The following is a 15,600-nucleotide window of genomic DNA, read 5'->3' on the forward strand; positions in this document are numbered from 1 at the left end:
AGCCCAGATTTTGTGGCAGTGTGCCAGGGTAAACATTTGGCGCAGATAGATTTTTGATAGCTGGTGTAGGAGCAATGATATTAGCAACCTCGTGTATATGTGCATTGCTTTTCTGCTCTCTGCCTCGTAGTTAGCATATACGACAACAAAACACTTACCAATTCGATTCCGAATTCACTCAAAATTAATAGACAATGCGCGAGTAATTATTGAAGCTTACTTTCGTGGGACGATGCTGGCACCATTTAATGAACTATAGGTACTATTTTTTACTTAACGATTACAAAACATGAAACACGTATGCCCCAAACTAATAATCTATTTAATCACAAATTTTCAGATGGCACATTGAATGTAGCAGTGCCATCATTTTCCGACACCTCCCCATGGATAATAGTGGAAACTCTCTGTCTGACGCCAGAGTCAAATCCTTTCTATAACTCTGTGATATTAACTTAGCGAAGCTCCAATAGGATGCTGTCGTATAATTTAAACAATGTTTTCGTTACTTTTTAGTGTAAAGTTTATTTTAAACTGTTAAGAAAATAATAAAACACACTTAAAAAAAAGAAAAGCTCTTTTTATTTTAATTTGTCACACATATTTTTTTTATTATTTAAACATACTTTAGGTATACTCAACAATAATTCAAACATTGTTTACATTGTAAGATATTTTAGAAAAAATGGAGTAACTATAGCAAAGTTGCTGGTGTCAAAAAGATTTATACAATTTTTAGGGAATATCGTTGCTAACTTAACGATTTGATGAAACGGGCGTAAATAAAGTCCATAACAGCTGTAGGTATCTATGATTTTTGTGCCTAATTGACCCGCCTGACAGCCCCGCCAGCGTCTGGCAGGGTCTAGACAGCCTGCTGGTGAATAACGACACTAATGTAAATCCTACTTACATTTAGTTTAGTTGCTCAAGCAACAGGTAAACCGAACAAAAGGTAAGCACTGAATACAAATAGGGGCATTCGTGGACCTTAGAATCGCGGAGCATAGAATATTTAAAGGGAATACTCGGAACACGTTGAGCTTTTAACCCAGTAATTGTGTGCTTAACACAAATAACGTTTTAAAATGTTAATGCCTTAAGTGCGCCATCAGGCTTGGATGGCATCGTTCGTTAAACAATTTACATAACCCTCGACTGGCGAGTGGCCCGTGATATACGACTCAGGTCGTTAGGCTCATCTGGAAGCGGCACTTAAATAATAATCAAACCTTTGCTTATTTGTATAATTATAAAGGATTTAATCTTAACAGTGAGGCTGAGATCCATAGAATTTACTTTGACGTTGCTCAGACTTAAGAAAAAGGTAAAACGAGACAAAGTTGTGTGCCTGATAGAAATCTTTCTTGCATTGAGCATTCATACAGCGGGTGCAGAATGCTGTTAAGTTTATCGCTGTTTGTTGCGGCAGGTCAGGCATGTTTGCTCAGTTTCAGTAGGTACTTTAATGCTACGAAGTCGCGGGCAGAAGCTAGTATTATATGATTTCATCTTAATCGATTAGCGTACACTGTTTGGCAAACTAAATGTATATATTTACCACACACTAACATCTTTGGACACTGTTTTGATCGACTCGTAGTATATTTATTTATTTAATTATTTTATTGTTCGCAGAACGCAAGCTATTCGTCGGGATGCTCAACAAGAAACTCTCGGAGAACGACGTGCGGTCGCTATTTTCTGGGCACGGCGCTATCGAGGAGTGCACAGTGCTGCGGGACGCTCAAGGGCAAAGCAAAGGCTGCGCGTTCGTCACCTTCGTCTCCAAGCAAGCGGCCATCGCCGCTATCAAGGTAAGCCCAGTAAGTCCTCCATCAATCTACGTCTCCTTGGAGAAAGCTTTGCATGTGTAATTTAAGGCCCGCTTCTGTTCCAACTTTTTTTTTGTACAGTAATAATTGACAGACCAAGCAGATGACCCACCTGATCGTAAGAGGAATAACATCGGCTAAAAACAGCGCAACACTTCGCAGGCCATGCAAGAAAAATATCCACCCAGTAAAAAGGTCTTGCAACTAAAACTCGCTTTGAAACAATGCTGCTTACCGGCAGTTATAAGCATGCTGGTAGAACTCCTACGTACGAGCTCTGTCACAAAAAAGCACTTCAACTGGGTACAATTTACTCCGCCAAAGAAAAGAGGATATATAAGTTTTAGAGAAAAATCAGAGAAAGCCGCGAATGAAAGATTAATTAAGTGGCGCTGTCATAAATCGATTGTGAACGCCATTATATTAAATAGTTCATTAGCTGTTAACCTTTTTTCTGTCGGTATTCCTTCTTATGAACCCACTAAAAGAGTGCGAAATGATAGACTTGAGAACGTTATGGAGACTTTGTCCTTCACCGTTAAACCCAGTGATATTTTGAAATCCTTAAATCGAAACGCACATAACTCTGAAAATTAAGAAGTGCGTGCCGGGTATCGAACTCGGCACACCAAAAGGGCCAAAGCTCTAACCACTAGGCTGTCACCGCTTCAACCGTTGATTATGCCGGGTTAAAATCATCCTATTCCCGTCTCCAACTCTTGCAATGAAGCCGTGCTTAAAAAACAAATGCTGTATTTAAATGCCCCAGGATCGTTACCCTTAAAATGTTTTTCGGGTATAAAAAAACGTAGCACCATCCCGAGGTGCAAGCTATATACATGTGTGCCGAACTACACCAATGTATGTTCAGTGATTGCGCCGAACATAGATAACAAACAGACAAACAGACAAACCTTCTTATATATATTATTAATATGCACGGTAACGTTCACCAAGCGAGAGAACGCTTTCTTGATCAGGAGTTATTAAGCCGCAGCCGCAGAAATAAATAGAGCCGCAGAATACCAATTTAGCTCAGCGAGTCGCAAAGCTGAAGTGGCAATGGGCAAGGAACGTAGCTCGGAAAACCGATGGACCTGGAATGGCGACCCCGCAACGGTAAACGCAGTGTGGTCGGCCCCCAGTCGCTGGGAGCCGCAGGAAGCAAGTGGCCCAGGATCGTGGATTTTGCAATTCCATACAAAAGACCTATGTCCAGCAGAGGACGTCGATCGGTTGAGTTGATAATGATAATGAAGCCCTAGCCATAGGATACAGAGTAAATAAAGCATGGCTAACAATAAAACCTAATCCAACGAGTAGTTAATTCGTTCTTTAAACATTCCAGACGTTACACCACAGTCAAACGATGGAAGGATGCTCCGCGCCTCTAGTAGTCAAGTTCGCTGATACGCAGAAGGAGAAAGAACAGAAGAAGCTGCAAGCGATGCAGGCGAGTCTGTGGGGACTCACAACACCGGTTGCCCCGACTGCGTACCTAGCATCCGAGGCTGCTTTGTCGCCGGCAACTCAGCTGCAACTGTTGCAGCAGCTACAGGCGGTTGGGTTGCAACAGCATCTATTGCAGAGCCAGGGCACAACGTTGCTCCAAGGTAAACTCCATTAGTAAAACCTTCATTAAGTTTCTTTATTCCTGGTACTACTAGAAGGTACTAGTAATACAACACAAGGTTTAATTAAATAGCTATGTTAGGAAATATTTTGGAAATCATCAATAGTCTATATGTAGGAGTAAAGGCCTCTCCCAATGGGAGGGTTTGCCCATAATCACCACGCTGGGCACACTGTGGCAGAGGACGCTTCTACAGGTTCTCCAGTGTGTTTGTCGCCTCGACCGACACCTGGGTGAAGTGGAGGGGTGGTGACAATAAATTGTATTCTGATCTGCTGTCACAACACGGCTCTCTGCAATCACGTTATATGTGAGATATCTAGCGCACAAATTATTTCTCAGCTAGGTAGCTTACGACCTGCTTGTAAGAAATTGCATCATACCTGAGATTTATTATGTATTGTTAACGGTAAGACTTCAACCCATAGACGTCATATGGCTGTTTATTATCGCTTTTAAATATCGCTATGTAAGGTCATCCATTATTGACTACAAATCCTGTCAATGTAACTTGAACGTACATTAACTAAAGAACGGAATTATCGTAAATGTAAAATGAGAAAAGGCAGCAATAGGTATACAAATTCGAACAATACTCCCCAATTTCGAACACTGAAAAACAATTGGAGCAGTTTACGCACGCAGCGTAATTGGAAACAGTTACGATTAGGACTAATTATGCATTCAGTTAGAGCTAAGTCGTTTAATTATCCCCCATTTAAGTGCCATTGTTTCTGTTGCTTTTAAAAAAGAGGTTTTAAGGCATCTACAGATACGCCAAAAGGCAACCTACACATCCCGACCTCGTTAAAGTTAATCAAGCCGTTAGGCTTGCTAGCAGTAATATTTCGTAATAACTTTGTTAAGAAAGAAATAAACTACATTTACTCATGTTCAGTGTTACAAACAGTACATCTTATGTTAATGTAGTAAAATAATTTATAACTGTAACACCAGATTGAAAGTGTTTACAGAAAGAGATTTTCAACTGACACCCGAATGACGTTACAGCAAATGAAATATAAAAATAAAATAAAGTGAAGCAGGTTATTTCCACTAAAGAGATAGAAGCAATAACATAATGATTAGATTAAAAAATAATATAAAAATAAAAATACCGAAGTTACTTCATGAATAAATAAAATGTAAATAATTAGCGTCAATAGACCTACCTTTTGGCCCTAATTAAAGATGACCATTCTGAAACAAGAGCATCAATATAATAATACTGCCTTAAGCGATGATAGTACACCTGCTGAATACTGTCAAAGTGCGATTAATCGAATTTTCTTCGCCGATTTTTTAACAATATCAGGTCGATGGACTCACAAAGACAGGCAAACAGCAAATAATCTGATTAATAGGGCTACACGCTACCAACCTATTTACTGAGATCAATAAAATTGTGAGCTGAGCCGGGTCAACTTAACTAAAATCCTATAACTTGCTTCATTTGGAAGAACTTTGTCTTGATTTGCTTCTGCCCTAGTATGAAGTTCTTGTATTTCGTAATTTCTGTATGTTTTTGGGTTATTCATATTTTTGGATTACCTTTCATCCGCTTTTCTTACGGTCAAGTCACTTTTTCATAAGTGCAACGCATAGAATAAAAGACTTCTGATCGAAGTTGGCGAGTCTGTAGATCTTTTAAATATGTTAAAAATATTGACAGCAATACGGCTGAATGTATTTTTTGTTAGCATTAAAATTCATTGAGTTTATAAATTATTATGGGTCTGTTTTCTAATGAGAAGTTCTTTTGTTTTTTTTCTAAATAAATATATTTTAGGTGCATTCCTAAATTATTCGTGTTGTTAGGTTTATGCTTTACCTGACAAATATTTTTAATGTCATTGACATTTTTACCGATATTGTGACAGCATAAAGATCTTATATTGATATTTAAAAGATCGAAATCCATCGATGCCTACAAATCTGTCCGTATTTTTATTTATTTTTAAGTCATGAGTTTATTTTATTTATGTAAAAAAAATTTTCTTATGCCAATCCTTCTAAGTTATACCGTCTTTAGTTTGTCCTGACCACTTTTTTCTACATTTGGTTATTTCATCATAGGTGATAATTTATTGTAACAACATGCGTTTATTTATTTATCGTTTTTATTAATCCTATCCTTACATTGATTTGTATTTTTAGTTTATCCTAATCCTTTTTATTTTTCGTTTATTTCGCCTTAGGGGTTAACTACCAGGATATGGGTTTCAATGGTGCAGGGCTGAGCGGGAGTGGTGTTACAGGCGTTGGTGGGGTGGGTGGTATTGGAGGGGGGGCAGCTGACCAGCTGGGGGGGCTTTTGGCGCCGGTCAGCGTGCAGAACTTAGCTGCGCTTGCGGCCATGACGCAGCCTGTGGTAACGCAGGCTACGGCGATACAGCCCGCATCGCAACCGCAACCAGCTGCGCCACAGTTGTGTAAGTATAAAATTAAAATAACAATAGTATTGGTGTTTAGAGAACATTGAGCACAGAACTTATATTTAAAAAAAAAACGCATCGCATTCAGAAGCTTAGTTAAAAGATAGATTTAAAATATCCGTGCCATTAAACTGTGATGCATCATGCAGGTGTCATGTTCTCTGTGTACGTTTTCAAGTGTTTAAACGATACATCGACGTCAATACGAACCAAAAAGACGTCGAAACGAGAACGAACGACGTCTTAAAAATTCAATGATTGTTGATTAACGAAAAGTAACTCCGAAGTAACGTTTGCTAACTTGAAAACACATCGGCCCTTAGATTTCTAAAATTAATTAATTTAAAATGATTGTTATGGTATGTTTTAACTATTTCCGTGGTTTTTAAATACAAGAAATACCTTTAAAGTGCCTGCCCATGCGCATTTAATATTCAGGCATCCTTCAAGTAATCCTAAGTCTAATCAGATGTTAACTCGCTAGTATAGACTCGCCTTTTAGGCCTTTCTCAGATTTGTCTACACATTTGCGCCATGCTGTGTATTCGTAATCAAAACTGACACTCAGGTCACTCACGTCATATCTGATATAGACAGTAAAATGGCAATCAAAAACGCAAGATAGACATCACTGGACATGGACTGACCTATTTCGATGATGATACGGATTTGATAGTCCCGATTTTCCATAGTATTAGCATTCCTGTATACTGTTTGTATAAAGATATTAACTAATAATAGTTGACTCTCATTGTACACTTGGTATAAGCCAACTATAAAAGCACTTATATTTCGGCAAAGAACGGACAATTTGTATTGCGCTCAACACGATAAGAATGTTTAAATCTTGGATGAGCCTAAATGCAAAGCCCGGAGATAGAAAATATTAAGAAATCGATGAGCGATCTTCCAGCTCTTCTGCTCATACATGAAAATATTTGTAACAAATAAGTTTGGGGACGTGCCAAAACAGTAACATAACATTGATATAGATTCGTTATAAGGAGTAAGTATATAAACAAGGAGCACTCGCACAAATAAGCTCAGTAAATTTTTAATTTTCCTAATGGCCGACCCAAAGAAATCCTAGAAATTTTCACGGAAATTCGCATAATACAATTTTCAAAATGCCAACTCCTAATTGACGTTTTTACTTTGTCCCCGGCCGTACCTCCCCTAAATTCATCCGAGAGACAATTAAGGCTCTATAAATTCCGGCCTAATTGCCTTACCTGTCCAAATCTTAATTGGAATGTTGCCACATAAGATGGCCGTGAAAAAACCGTAACGATCTTTTTTGTCCTCAAACTTTCCTCTTTCAGATTGGGCTTTAATGCGTTGAGAGTTAAAAAAACGTATATTAACGATGAACCTTTTTCACACTTCAGGTCTTCTCGGGAAGACTAACATCACAGGTAAAAAGCCTATTCATAGAGAGTTTATGTTATGGAATGACTTATCCTTGTTGGTATCGCGGATTGTTGCAATAAATAAAAATAAAAATCATGGACCTCTCTTCACTTACAAAGACTTTCTTAAAACACCTTTTTAATAGCAGTTTTTACCTCGTAAATAAATTATCTGCAAATTTTTTGTTGATTCATCGTGAAGACTTGTCTATTGTATTTATTGCATAAATCGAGGACTGGCTTGGTTTTATTTCCGTGCATTATAATCTTGCATCGTATCGATTCTTAAATTGCTTTGTGTGACAATAGGCTTTTTCTGTTTTAAAATTCGGCAAAAGACGCCATTTTATTTTTAGAGTGTAGATAATTTCTTTTTTTTTACGACGTACACAAGCACAAATTGTGGGATTTCGAGCCAATATTGTTTCAACAGGTTTCGCTTGTTTTTGTATTTATTCTATTTGTGTATTCAACAATGGTTACGTATCAGTTTTGTTGGAAACGAATGCTGTTTTTATTCTGATTTCAATTATTGCACGTTCGGAAAACCTTAATTTTTTTTTCATCGCTTCTGGATTTCGCATTTTTAGTCAGGTGAAATTATAATGTAGATTGATATATTTCATAATTGGACTAATGGATGCAGAAAGATTATAATTATCTTTATTTCAGGCATCAAGACTTAATTTTTTTGTTAGTAAAAGTACATTAGGTTTATATGTATGTATATAATATTAGTATATATGCGATTCACTGCCGCTCCAATTTATTTAAAATAGCACATTCGTGACTCCGTTCTTCGTCCAATCTGCGAGCAATCATCTTCAGTTTACTGTTGGTGCTCCCCCGCAACCTTCGCACCAGGGAGTCACGTCTTTTGCGCATTTCGGCATATAAGCAGCCAACTCTTGCTTTGACAAACAAAAAAAATATTTGAAAACCTAACCAGTGGTTATATTCTTGTCAAATCCCGCAATATGCATTTTACAAAGGATTTTCTATAATGATTCTGTGTATGTTACTAAGAAGAAAACTAAAATAATATTTGTATACGAATTAAAAAAATATTATGGTGATTTGTTATGTAATTGAAACGCCAGTCATGTTTAGAAGTTATAAAAAAACGTGTTTTTACTTTTTTTAACTAAAATATCAGTTGATTAGCTGCTTGGCGTCTAGTTCATCATATACTGATACGTAACTATAGATATAAGCTGAGCTATTAAGGCAAAGTTACGATTGTCGTTGTTTAAACATTATTTTTGTCATTAAGTTTTATTTCTGGTTTGACCTCTACGTGTAAATAATAACTTAACATTTCTTTATTGAAGATTGCAGTCGCAATAATTTAAGAATTATTACTGCATTTGTGCTCAATTTAAACTTACAAAATAAAAGAATTGAATTGATGCTAATTTTAAAAATTACAGTCGTCGTGAATGAATAAAGTTATTCATTAATATTTAAATTTATTCGAAATGTGTGCAGAGATATAAATAATTGCGACACAGATGAGTTTTTATGTAGTGATTAACAATTTTTGACGTTTTCGCATGAGACTACTTAAAATAGTATGTAGTTATTTTTGTTGTTTTATAACGTATTACGATACAATGGTGCCGATTCGCTGTACACAAATGCCAAAATATATCAATTGGTCTAAAAGTAAATCACTGTTGCCGTTTACGATCATCTGAAAATCATTTTAAACTTTAAAATGATGTTGGAAAAGATAAATCTGCTGCGTTTCTTGCCGGCTCTTCTCAGTGGAATCTGCCTTCCAAACCGGTGGTAAAGTCACTACAAACAAAATGACTTGCGTTTCAAAATTGCTTATAAATTAGGCCTTCTTGAAATAAATTAATTTTGAATTTGAATCTGGAAACGGTGCGAAGAGAACTATAATACTTTCAAACTTGCTTATAAAGAACACTCTTGCAATAAGTTATATTAGATTGAAATGAATACCTAGGTACTCCTTTCAAAGTGTTTTCGCTGACGAACCAGGAACCAGGAGTTCCTGATTTCTTATTACCCTCGGACGTGGTTTTGATCCAAACCTCGGGAATAAAAGTACGGAGCAAGCTCAGCCCAACAAACCCATTTACTCAAAAAACCAGTAACTGTCTAATACTCTTAAAGTGGTTTAAGTTCGTGGTTCCCACTCTTTCCGCATTGTTTAACTTTTCTGATAAGTTAACCCGGTCGGCTTTAAGCTAATGATTTGACAACAATTCACAAACAGTGGTTCTACACATTTTGTGTGGAAATGGCAGGTCAGCCCTGGTCAACTATTTTATGAAAAGCTATAGAACACCGGGGCTGATGCTGACTTAGTCCAGATTGCAAAATCATAAACCTAAAAAGCCTCTTAAAATCCGAACTAATTTTGTAATGCGAAAGTGTATGTTTGTTTGATTATTGCGTAGGTGCCTCAGGTTCAGGCTGAGCCACCGATCTCGATTAAGTTAGGCACAGAGATAGCATGCTACATAAAGTTAGTATTTATTATATAGTTGAATACCCAAAACATACAAAGCTTAACAGGCAAATCCATCATGACAAAGTTTCGCATAAAGATACTTTGTATCCCAGTTAGGTATATTTTTAGCACTGCAGCATCTTCTATAAACACGCTACCCTGACTGACCAAAAAGCAAAAATAGATTTAAAAAAAGCTTTTTACTTTCAAGCTCAAGGTATAGATATGAGAATAAAAATTTGTATCGAAGTAACGTAGATTTAACAGTAGGAAATTCGTTACACAGCCTTTTATGTAAAATCAAAGGAAAGGAGGGACGGAATGTTGTTTGTGGCATTTATATGTGAATTCCATAATATTTTTCTTGAGCAGTTTCAGCACAAAAATAGCTAGCATACCGAAATACGCTACCTTTTCGCGGGAACGGGAAATCTGTAACCCTCAGTACGACTATCGATACTCTGCAAAGTCATGGTAAAATGGAATGTATTTTCCATGAAGAATGTTGAATGAATGTTTTCCAGGAAGGAATTCTGGAAGTGTATCTGTGGGAACCGACGTTAGCAAAAGCCATTTAAAATATCATCAATATTACCAACCTATTACCAACCCACTTCAGGGCACGGCTCTCCTCTCCGAATGAGAATGGTGTAGGCAGTAGTCCATCAAGCTGGCCAAGTGCCGATTGGTAGACTTCACGCGCCTTTGAGAACGCATTGGAAACTCTCAAATTTCCTCTCAGATCCTTCACCGTAAAAGCAAGTTATATTTAAATTGACTAAATGAAAGACACCCATCTGAGAAGTTGACGTAGGTGCCGGAAATCGTACTCGGCCCCCCAAACTCTAGGCTATCACCGCTTTACATCACTTGTAGTTTATTATCAATAAATTAAGGATTTGTGTACAATATCATCGGCACCATTTGTATAAGTACTTCATGTATGTTAAGATACGCCATGAAATAGATGCTAAATAATGACTGTGCCGTTTTGTTTACGTTTTAAGCATTTAATTTAGTATGAATATGTACTAACTGTAGCGCTGTGTGAATTTATTAATAATACTTTGTCCTAATGTGTAAAGAATTGTTTTAAATGTGTTGTTTTTTTACTAATTAAAACATAACTGTATGTTAAACTTAAGCATAGTTTAGTAATAGCAGGCGTTTTCCTTATTGACGTCAAGTTAAATAATGACGCAGAGCAAACGCAGTCGTTGACAGCTGCTAATTAACCACATTAGCCCCAATTATCAATTTTATCCTTTAAAATAAATTACAATAAAATAATCGCGTAGGTTTACCTCCACAATATAATTTTCCTACTCACGACTACAATTAAATAACCCACTTAAGATGTTATCACACTTTGAATGTTATCCCACTTCTGATGTTATCCCACTTCGGATGTTAACTCACTTGCTATCCCCCTTCGGTTGTTATCTCACTGCAGTTATACCAATTTTGGTATACATAAAAACCGTACGTTTCGTACATTTACCTGTCAGAATTATTCAAGTGTTATCCCCTTCAGTTTCATCCCACTTCGAATTTTATCCCACTTCGGATGTTATCAAACTTCAGATGTTATCCCACTACTGATATACTTAAACAATACGTCAATCGTACATGTCCGTAACGAGGTGGCCATTCTGCAATACAGACCACACATGAAAAACGCAGAAAATTTTCTGTACCTCATTAAATGGTGCCAGCAGCTGCAGCCTCGACGTCCACACAGATAAAACGCGGGGCATTCACCAGATTTCTACCTACGCCCGCACGGGGTTTCTATTCGCGCTATAAATTAATCCAAGCGTAATCCAAGCCCAATTCAATTTGTACAACGCACAATTTATGATATAAATAACAACATATGCCCCGCGATTTCTACCTTAGTTTCGCTATCATGTAGATGTCATTAACCCGTTACTAGTAAGCTTTCTGATATTAGTTATTCTGTATTCAGTGTTCTATCTCACTTCAACTGACGTCATTTTTCAAATAACAGAACGGGACAAAACACTGAATAATTTAAAGTGTATTTGTAAGGCACTAAGAGTAGGTATAATAAAAACTAAGTAACTTAAAACCTTTGATAAAAAAACAATGATATGATGACCAATGAATGATATATAGGGATGGAAAACATATATAAACTTCGAACTATGTTATTAGGGTCCACGGCTGAGCCGCTGGGATCGGCATACGCAGCGCAGTTCGGTACAGCGTATGCGGCGGCGCCGTTGGGTTCCGTACTCGGCTCGGCAGCTGCCGCGGCTGCGGGGAAGCAAGTTGAAGGTACTTTTTTATCTGTACTTAATTATATAACCAAAGAAAGCACACACAGAAACCGTGTACACGACTAATATTGCACACACAGAATCCATGTACACGACTAAGAACCACTCCACTTTAGTAGAGTTTCGCGAACAAATGGTTAGTGACATCATACCATTTAGCAGTTGACAGTAATTATATTACCTCTTAAGTTCTAAACGCTTACTATAAAATGGGAAAATGGGCAAAAGTTTATGAGCTAGCAACATTCCGAGGGTGTGAAGTGAGACGAGCGCGGGACGTTTTCACTGTTTTTGGAAACAATACACTGCATACAATAATGAATGAGGATTCTTTATGTTCTTAATTCATTGATGTCCCGCCAGACGCAACTTGGGATTGAACCCGGAACCTTCCACTTAAATCCACAGCGGTCGCGCTGGGTAGTTCGTTAGCAGTTAAAAATTACGTATATTAAAAAAAATATCATCGTTTATTCCAGGTCCTGAAGGCGGAAATTTGTTCATATACCACCTGCCGCAGGAGTTTACTGACACTGACCTCGCGTCCACGTTCCTACCTTTCGGCCACGTGATATCGGCAAAAGTGTTCATAGACAAACAGACGAACCTCTCGAAGTGCTTCGGTTTTGTCTCTTACGATAACGCGCCCTCCGCACAGGCCGCCATACAAGCCATGAACGGCTTCCAAATAGGTACCAAGAGACTCAAAGTTCAGTTGAAACGTTCGAAAGAACTATCGAGACCGTACTAGAATACCACAATTACAATATTCCAGAACTCGTTCCTAGTGAATTGTAAAAAAAAAGAGAAAAACTATTGCAGAGGTTATAAGTTTTTGAACGTTTGTTGTGATGTATCCGGTGCACTTGAACTGAATAGTCGATAAGGTTCGTTCGAAAACGCGAGTCCACGTGCACAGTTGTTATCTATATAAGTGTAAAGGTTAAGGTTTGTGTCAAAGGATTTATCGTTTCCAAAGTATTCCCCAAATTTCTTTTATTTAATATATTAATTAAAATTATATTATTATTTTTTAAAGGATAAGTTTAGTCACAGTAAGCATAAGTTAACTGCGTTTATGAACAGTTGCTAATTAGATGAGCGCCAAAGAGCTGAACGCTTTTTTTTAATCACCGAGAAAGAATAAACACGGGCATAGCCAGGGATTGGTTCTGGGGTGGGTTAATGATTGTACGGGGCCGTATAACATATCATGAGAAAAAACTATTTGCTTTTTTATTCGTTTTATTAGAGGCAAAAATATATAAATCAGATATCCTATCATACTGATAGAGATACTGACTGACTACGCCCGTGTATACAATTTTTTGTCATCCAAAGCTTACCGTCAGCTACCATATTAGTATTTGATAGATTTATATACTGTTACGTTCGTTGAGGATATTCTTTTTTTTAACGTTTGTGTTACCACTTAAAATAACCTATGTGGCCATGGTCAGTTGCAGTTTTAATCACATCTTTGTTTAAAATTTTAAGGTGTTTAGAATAATATAATGATCTCAAAGTGATCAATGTATTTATTAATTACATGTTGTCAATAGTGTACTTAATAATTGTTTCTGTTAACTAAAGTAATCATTCTGTCTAACCCAATAAATAACACGACGATGAAACTATTTTATTCAATATTTTTATAAGAATTTCAAAACATATTAGATATAATATTTTTCTTAAATTTCTGTACAAGTATCTGCAGTAAATGTTCACACAAACAAATAATATTTAAACAGCGCTTTTATCGAGTAAAACAAGAATATTATATGTACTTTAATCTAATCAGAGGAAAAATGTTATGATGAAAACAGATTACATTCCAAACAGATATGGTATGCTGCCAAAATAAGAGAAAGACTCTTAAGAAAAATGTTTCATATTTTGTTTGATTGAATTTTAAAATGAGCATAAACTCGCTTACTTTTTCTTCCACTTCTTGCTTGTATTTCTCGTTCTGCGTTCATCTTTTGAAAGTTAAAACAACACTGCTTATATATTATGATAATAGCAGAACTTTATAAAGCAGCTGTTTAAATTTTGTTTGCCTATGGTACAACAAAACCCAAATATAAATTTCTTTGAGACATTTTACCATTATATTTTCTTTTTTTTTATTAATATTCATACCCACTAACTTATTTATAAAACATCGAACTTGACCCCTTAGTCAAAACATTTTTGTTAGAAATAAGTATTTAAACATAGAATAAGTTTTTTGTGTAAATTTGACATTCACTATGCAATTTGTTTTTTTTTTTCGAAGGGCCTCGCAACATGGCAAGTGAGACAAGGTATCGTGCGGCTACTAAATTCGTGTTATCAACGTCCCTTAAACGCTGATTTATTGTATGAGAGTTATATGGCATCACATTAACGTATTAAAGTCAATATGTGTTTTAACAATTTACCTACTTGGCCAGATCTTCACCCTTATCGCACCAGCTGTGTGGCGATGAGCTTATTATCTCCCTAAGCTTTCTTGTAATTCTTGTGTCTTTTTGTATTGCTACAAATTCTTAGCTATTTAAAGATATTTTACTATGCTACGCGTTACATTATAGGCCGTTTCTATTTACTTACTTCTAGTAATTTCTTTAATGAATTAAGTCTTACTTAATATATTGTAATTCCTTTTACTGTCATTAGTGAATAATTTTGTGATTGTTAAAAAAATCGCTCAATTTCGGGGATTATATTAATTAATATATAATTTACTTAATATAAATGTTTCACTAAAATTATTCAAATTAATAATATCACCCCAAGTATTTAGTTAACGTGCCAATGCGTTTAAAATTCAACAAAAACTGTTTGTTTTATTATATATTTTTTTTCTGAGAGACTTTAAATATCTTTATCTAGCTTTTAACTAAATTTAGTTGTGTATTAATTCAAAAAGATTTTGATGTTTCGCGGATCGCACATAACGGCCGAGCGAGATTTATCATTCTGAATTCGAAATTAAATTCGCTAATTAAAATGGTCATTCTGGACGTATTTCGAGTTGCTACCTACTAAACAGTAGGTGTATTCTAGCTCCCTGTGGCAATCTGTGCGATCAGCTTTATTAAAAACTTAGTTTAATTTTAGTAAATTTTTTGATGTCTGATGAGGACAATATTTAGACTGAATAAGTTCCCGTATAGATATAAAACCACTATTTCGTATAGTTTCCGTGTAATTATTGTCTTGTGGGAGTTCCGTGTAAAAAGTTCAAATGGGAACTTTCCCTTACTTTGTTCTAAGTAAATGAATTATTATGAATGGGGATGAATTTCAAAATAAGAACAGCCACATGTTTTTCTAAAAACTGTATTAACATTTTTAAATTATTAGAAGAGGGGTTCTTACCCCCTTTATACATAGATATGCCAGCTTCTGCTTCTGACAGTCGTGCCAATAAAGATAGAACTTCTATCTTTGTAATTATTTTAATTGCGCCTACAGAGCCATTTAGCAATTTAAAAAGCAAAAAAATATTTAAAAAA

The 15,600-nt window shown here is 36.1% G+C and overlaps 1 protein-coding gene across 6 annotated transcripts in view; it reads left to right on the forward strand.

Moving 5' to 3' along the window:
• Window positions 1-14,793, forward strand: part of LOC120627240 (CUGBP Elav-like family member 1) — a 207,408-nt gene extending 192,615 nt beyond the window's left edge. For 3 of the 6 annotated variants that reach the window (XM_039895140.1, XM_039895144.1, XM_039895146.1), the window contains 6 exons: window positions 1,639-1,826; window positions 3,184-3,448; window positions 5,667-5,900; window positions 7,292-7,318; window positions 11,973-12,095; window positions 12,577-14,793. In XM_039895140.1, the coding sequence (XP_039751074.1) occupies window positions 1,639-1,826; window positions 3,184-3,448; window positions 5,667-5,900; window positions 7,292-7,318; window positions 11,973-12,095; window positions 12,577-12,848 (1,109 nt within the window). In that variant the 3' untranslated portion in view covers window positions 12,849-14,793. The remainder of the gene's footprint in view (window positions 1-1,638; window positions 1,827-3,183; window positions 3,449-5,666; window positions 5,901-7,291; window positions 7,319-11,972; window positions 12,096-12,576) is intronic. The other 3 variants (XM_039895141.1, XM_039895142.1, XM_039895143.1) reach the window with 3 other exon arrangements.
• Window positions 14,794-15,600: the final 807 nt, after the last annotated feature.

This window comes from Pararge aegeria, chromosome 11 (assembly GCF_905163445.1).
Source record: "Pararge aegeria chromosome 11, ilParAegt1.1, whole genome shotgun sequence".
Lineage (NCBI taxonomy): Eukaryota > Metazoa > Arthropoda > Insecta > Lepidoptera > Nymphalidae > Pararge > Pararge aegeria.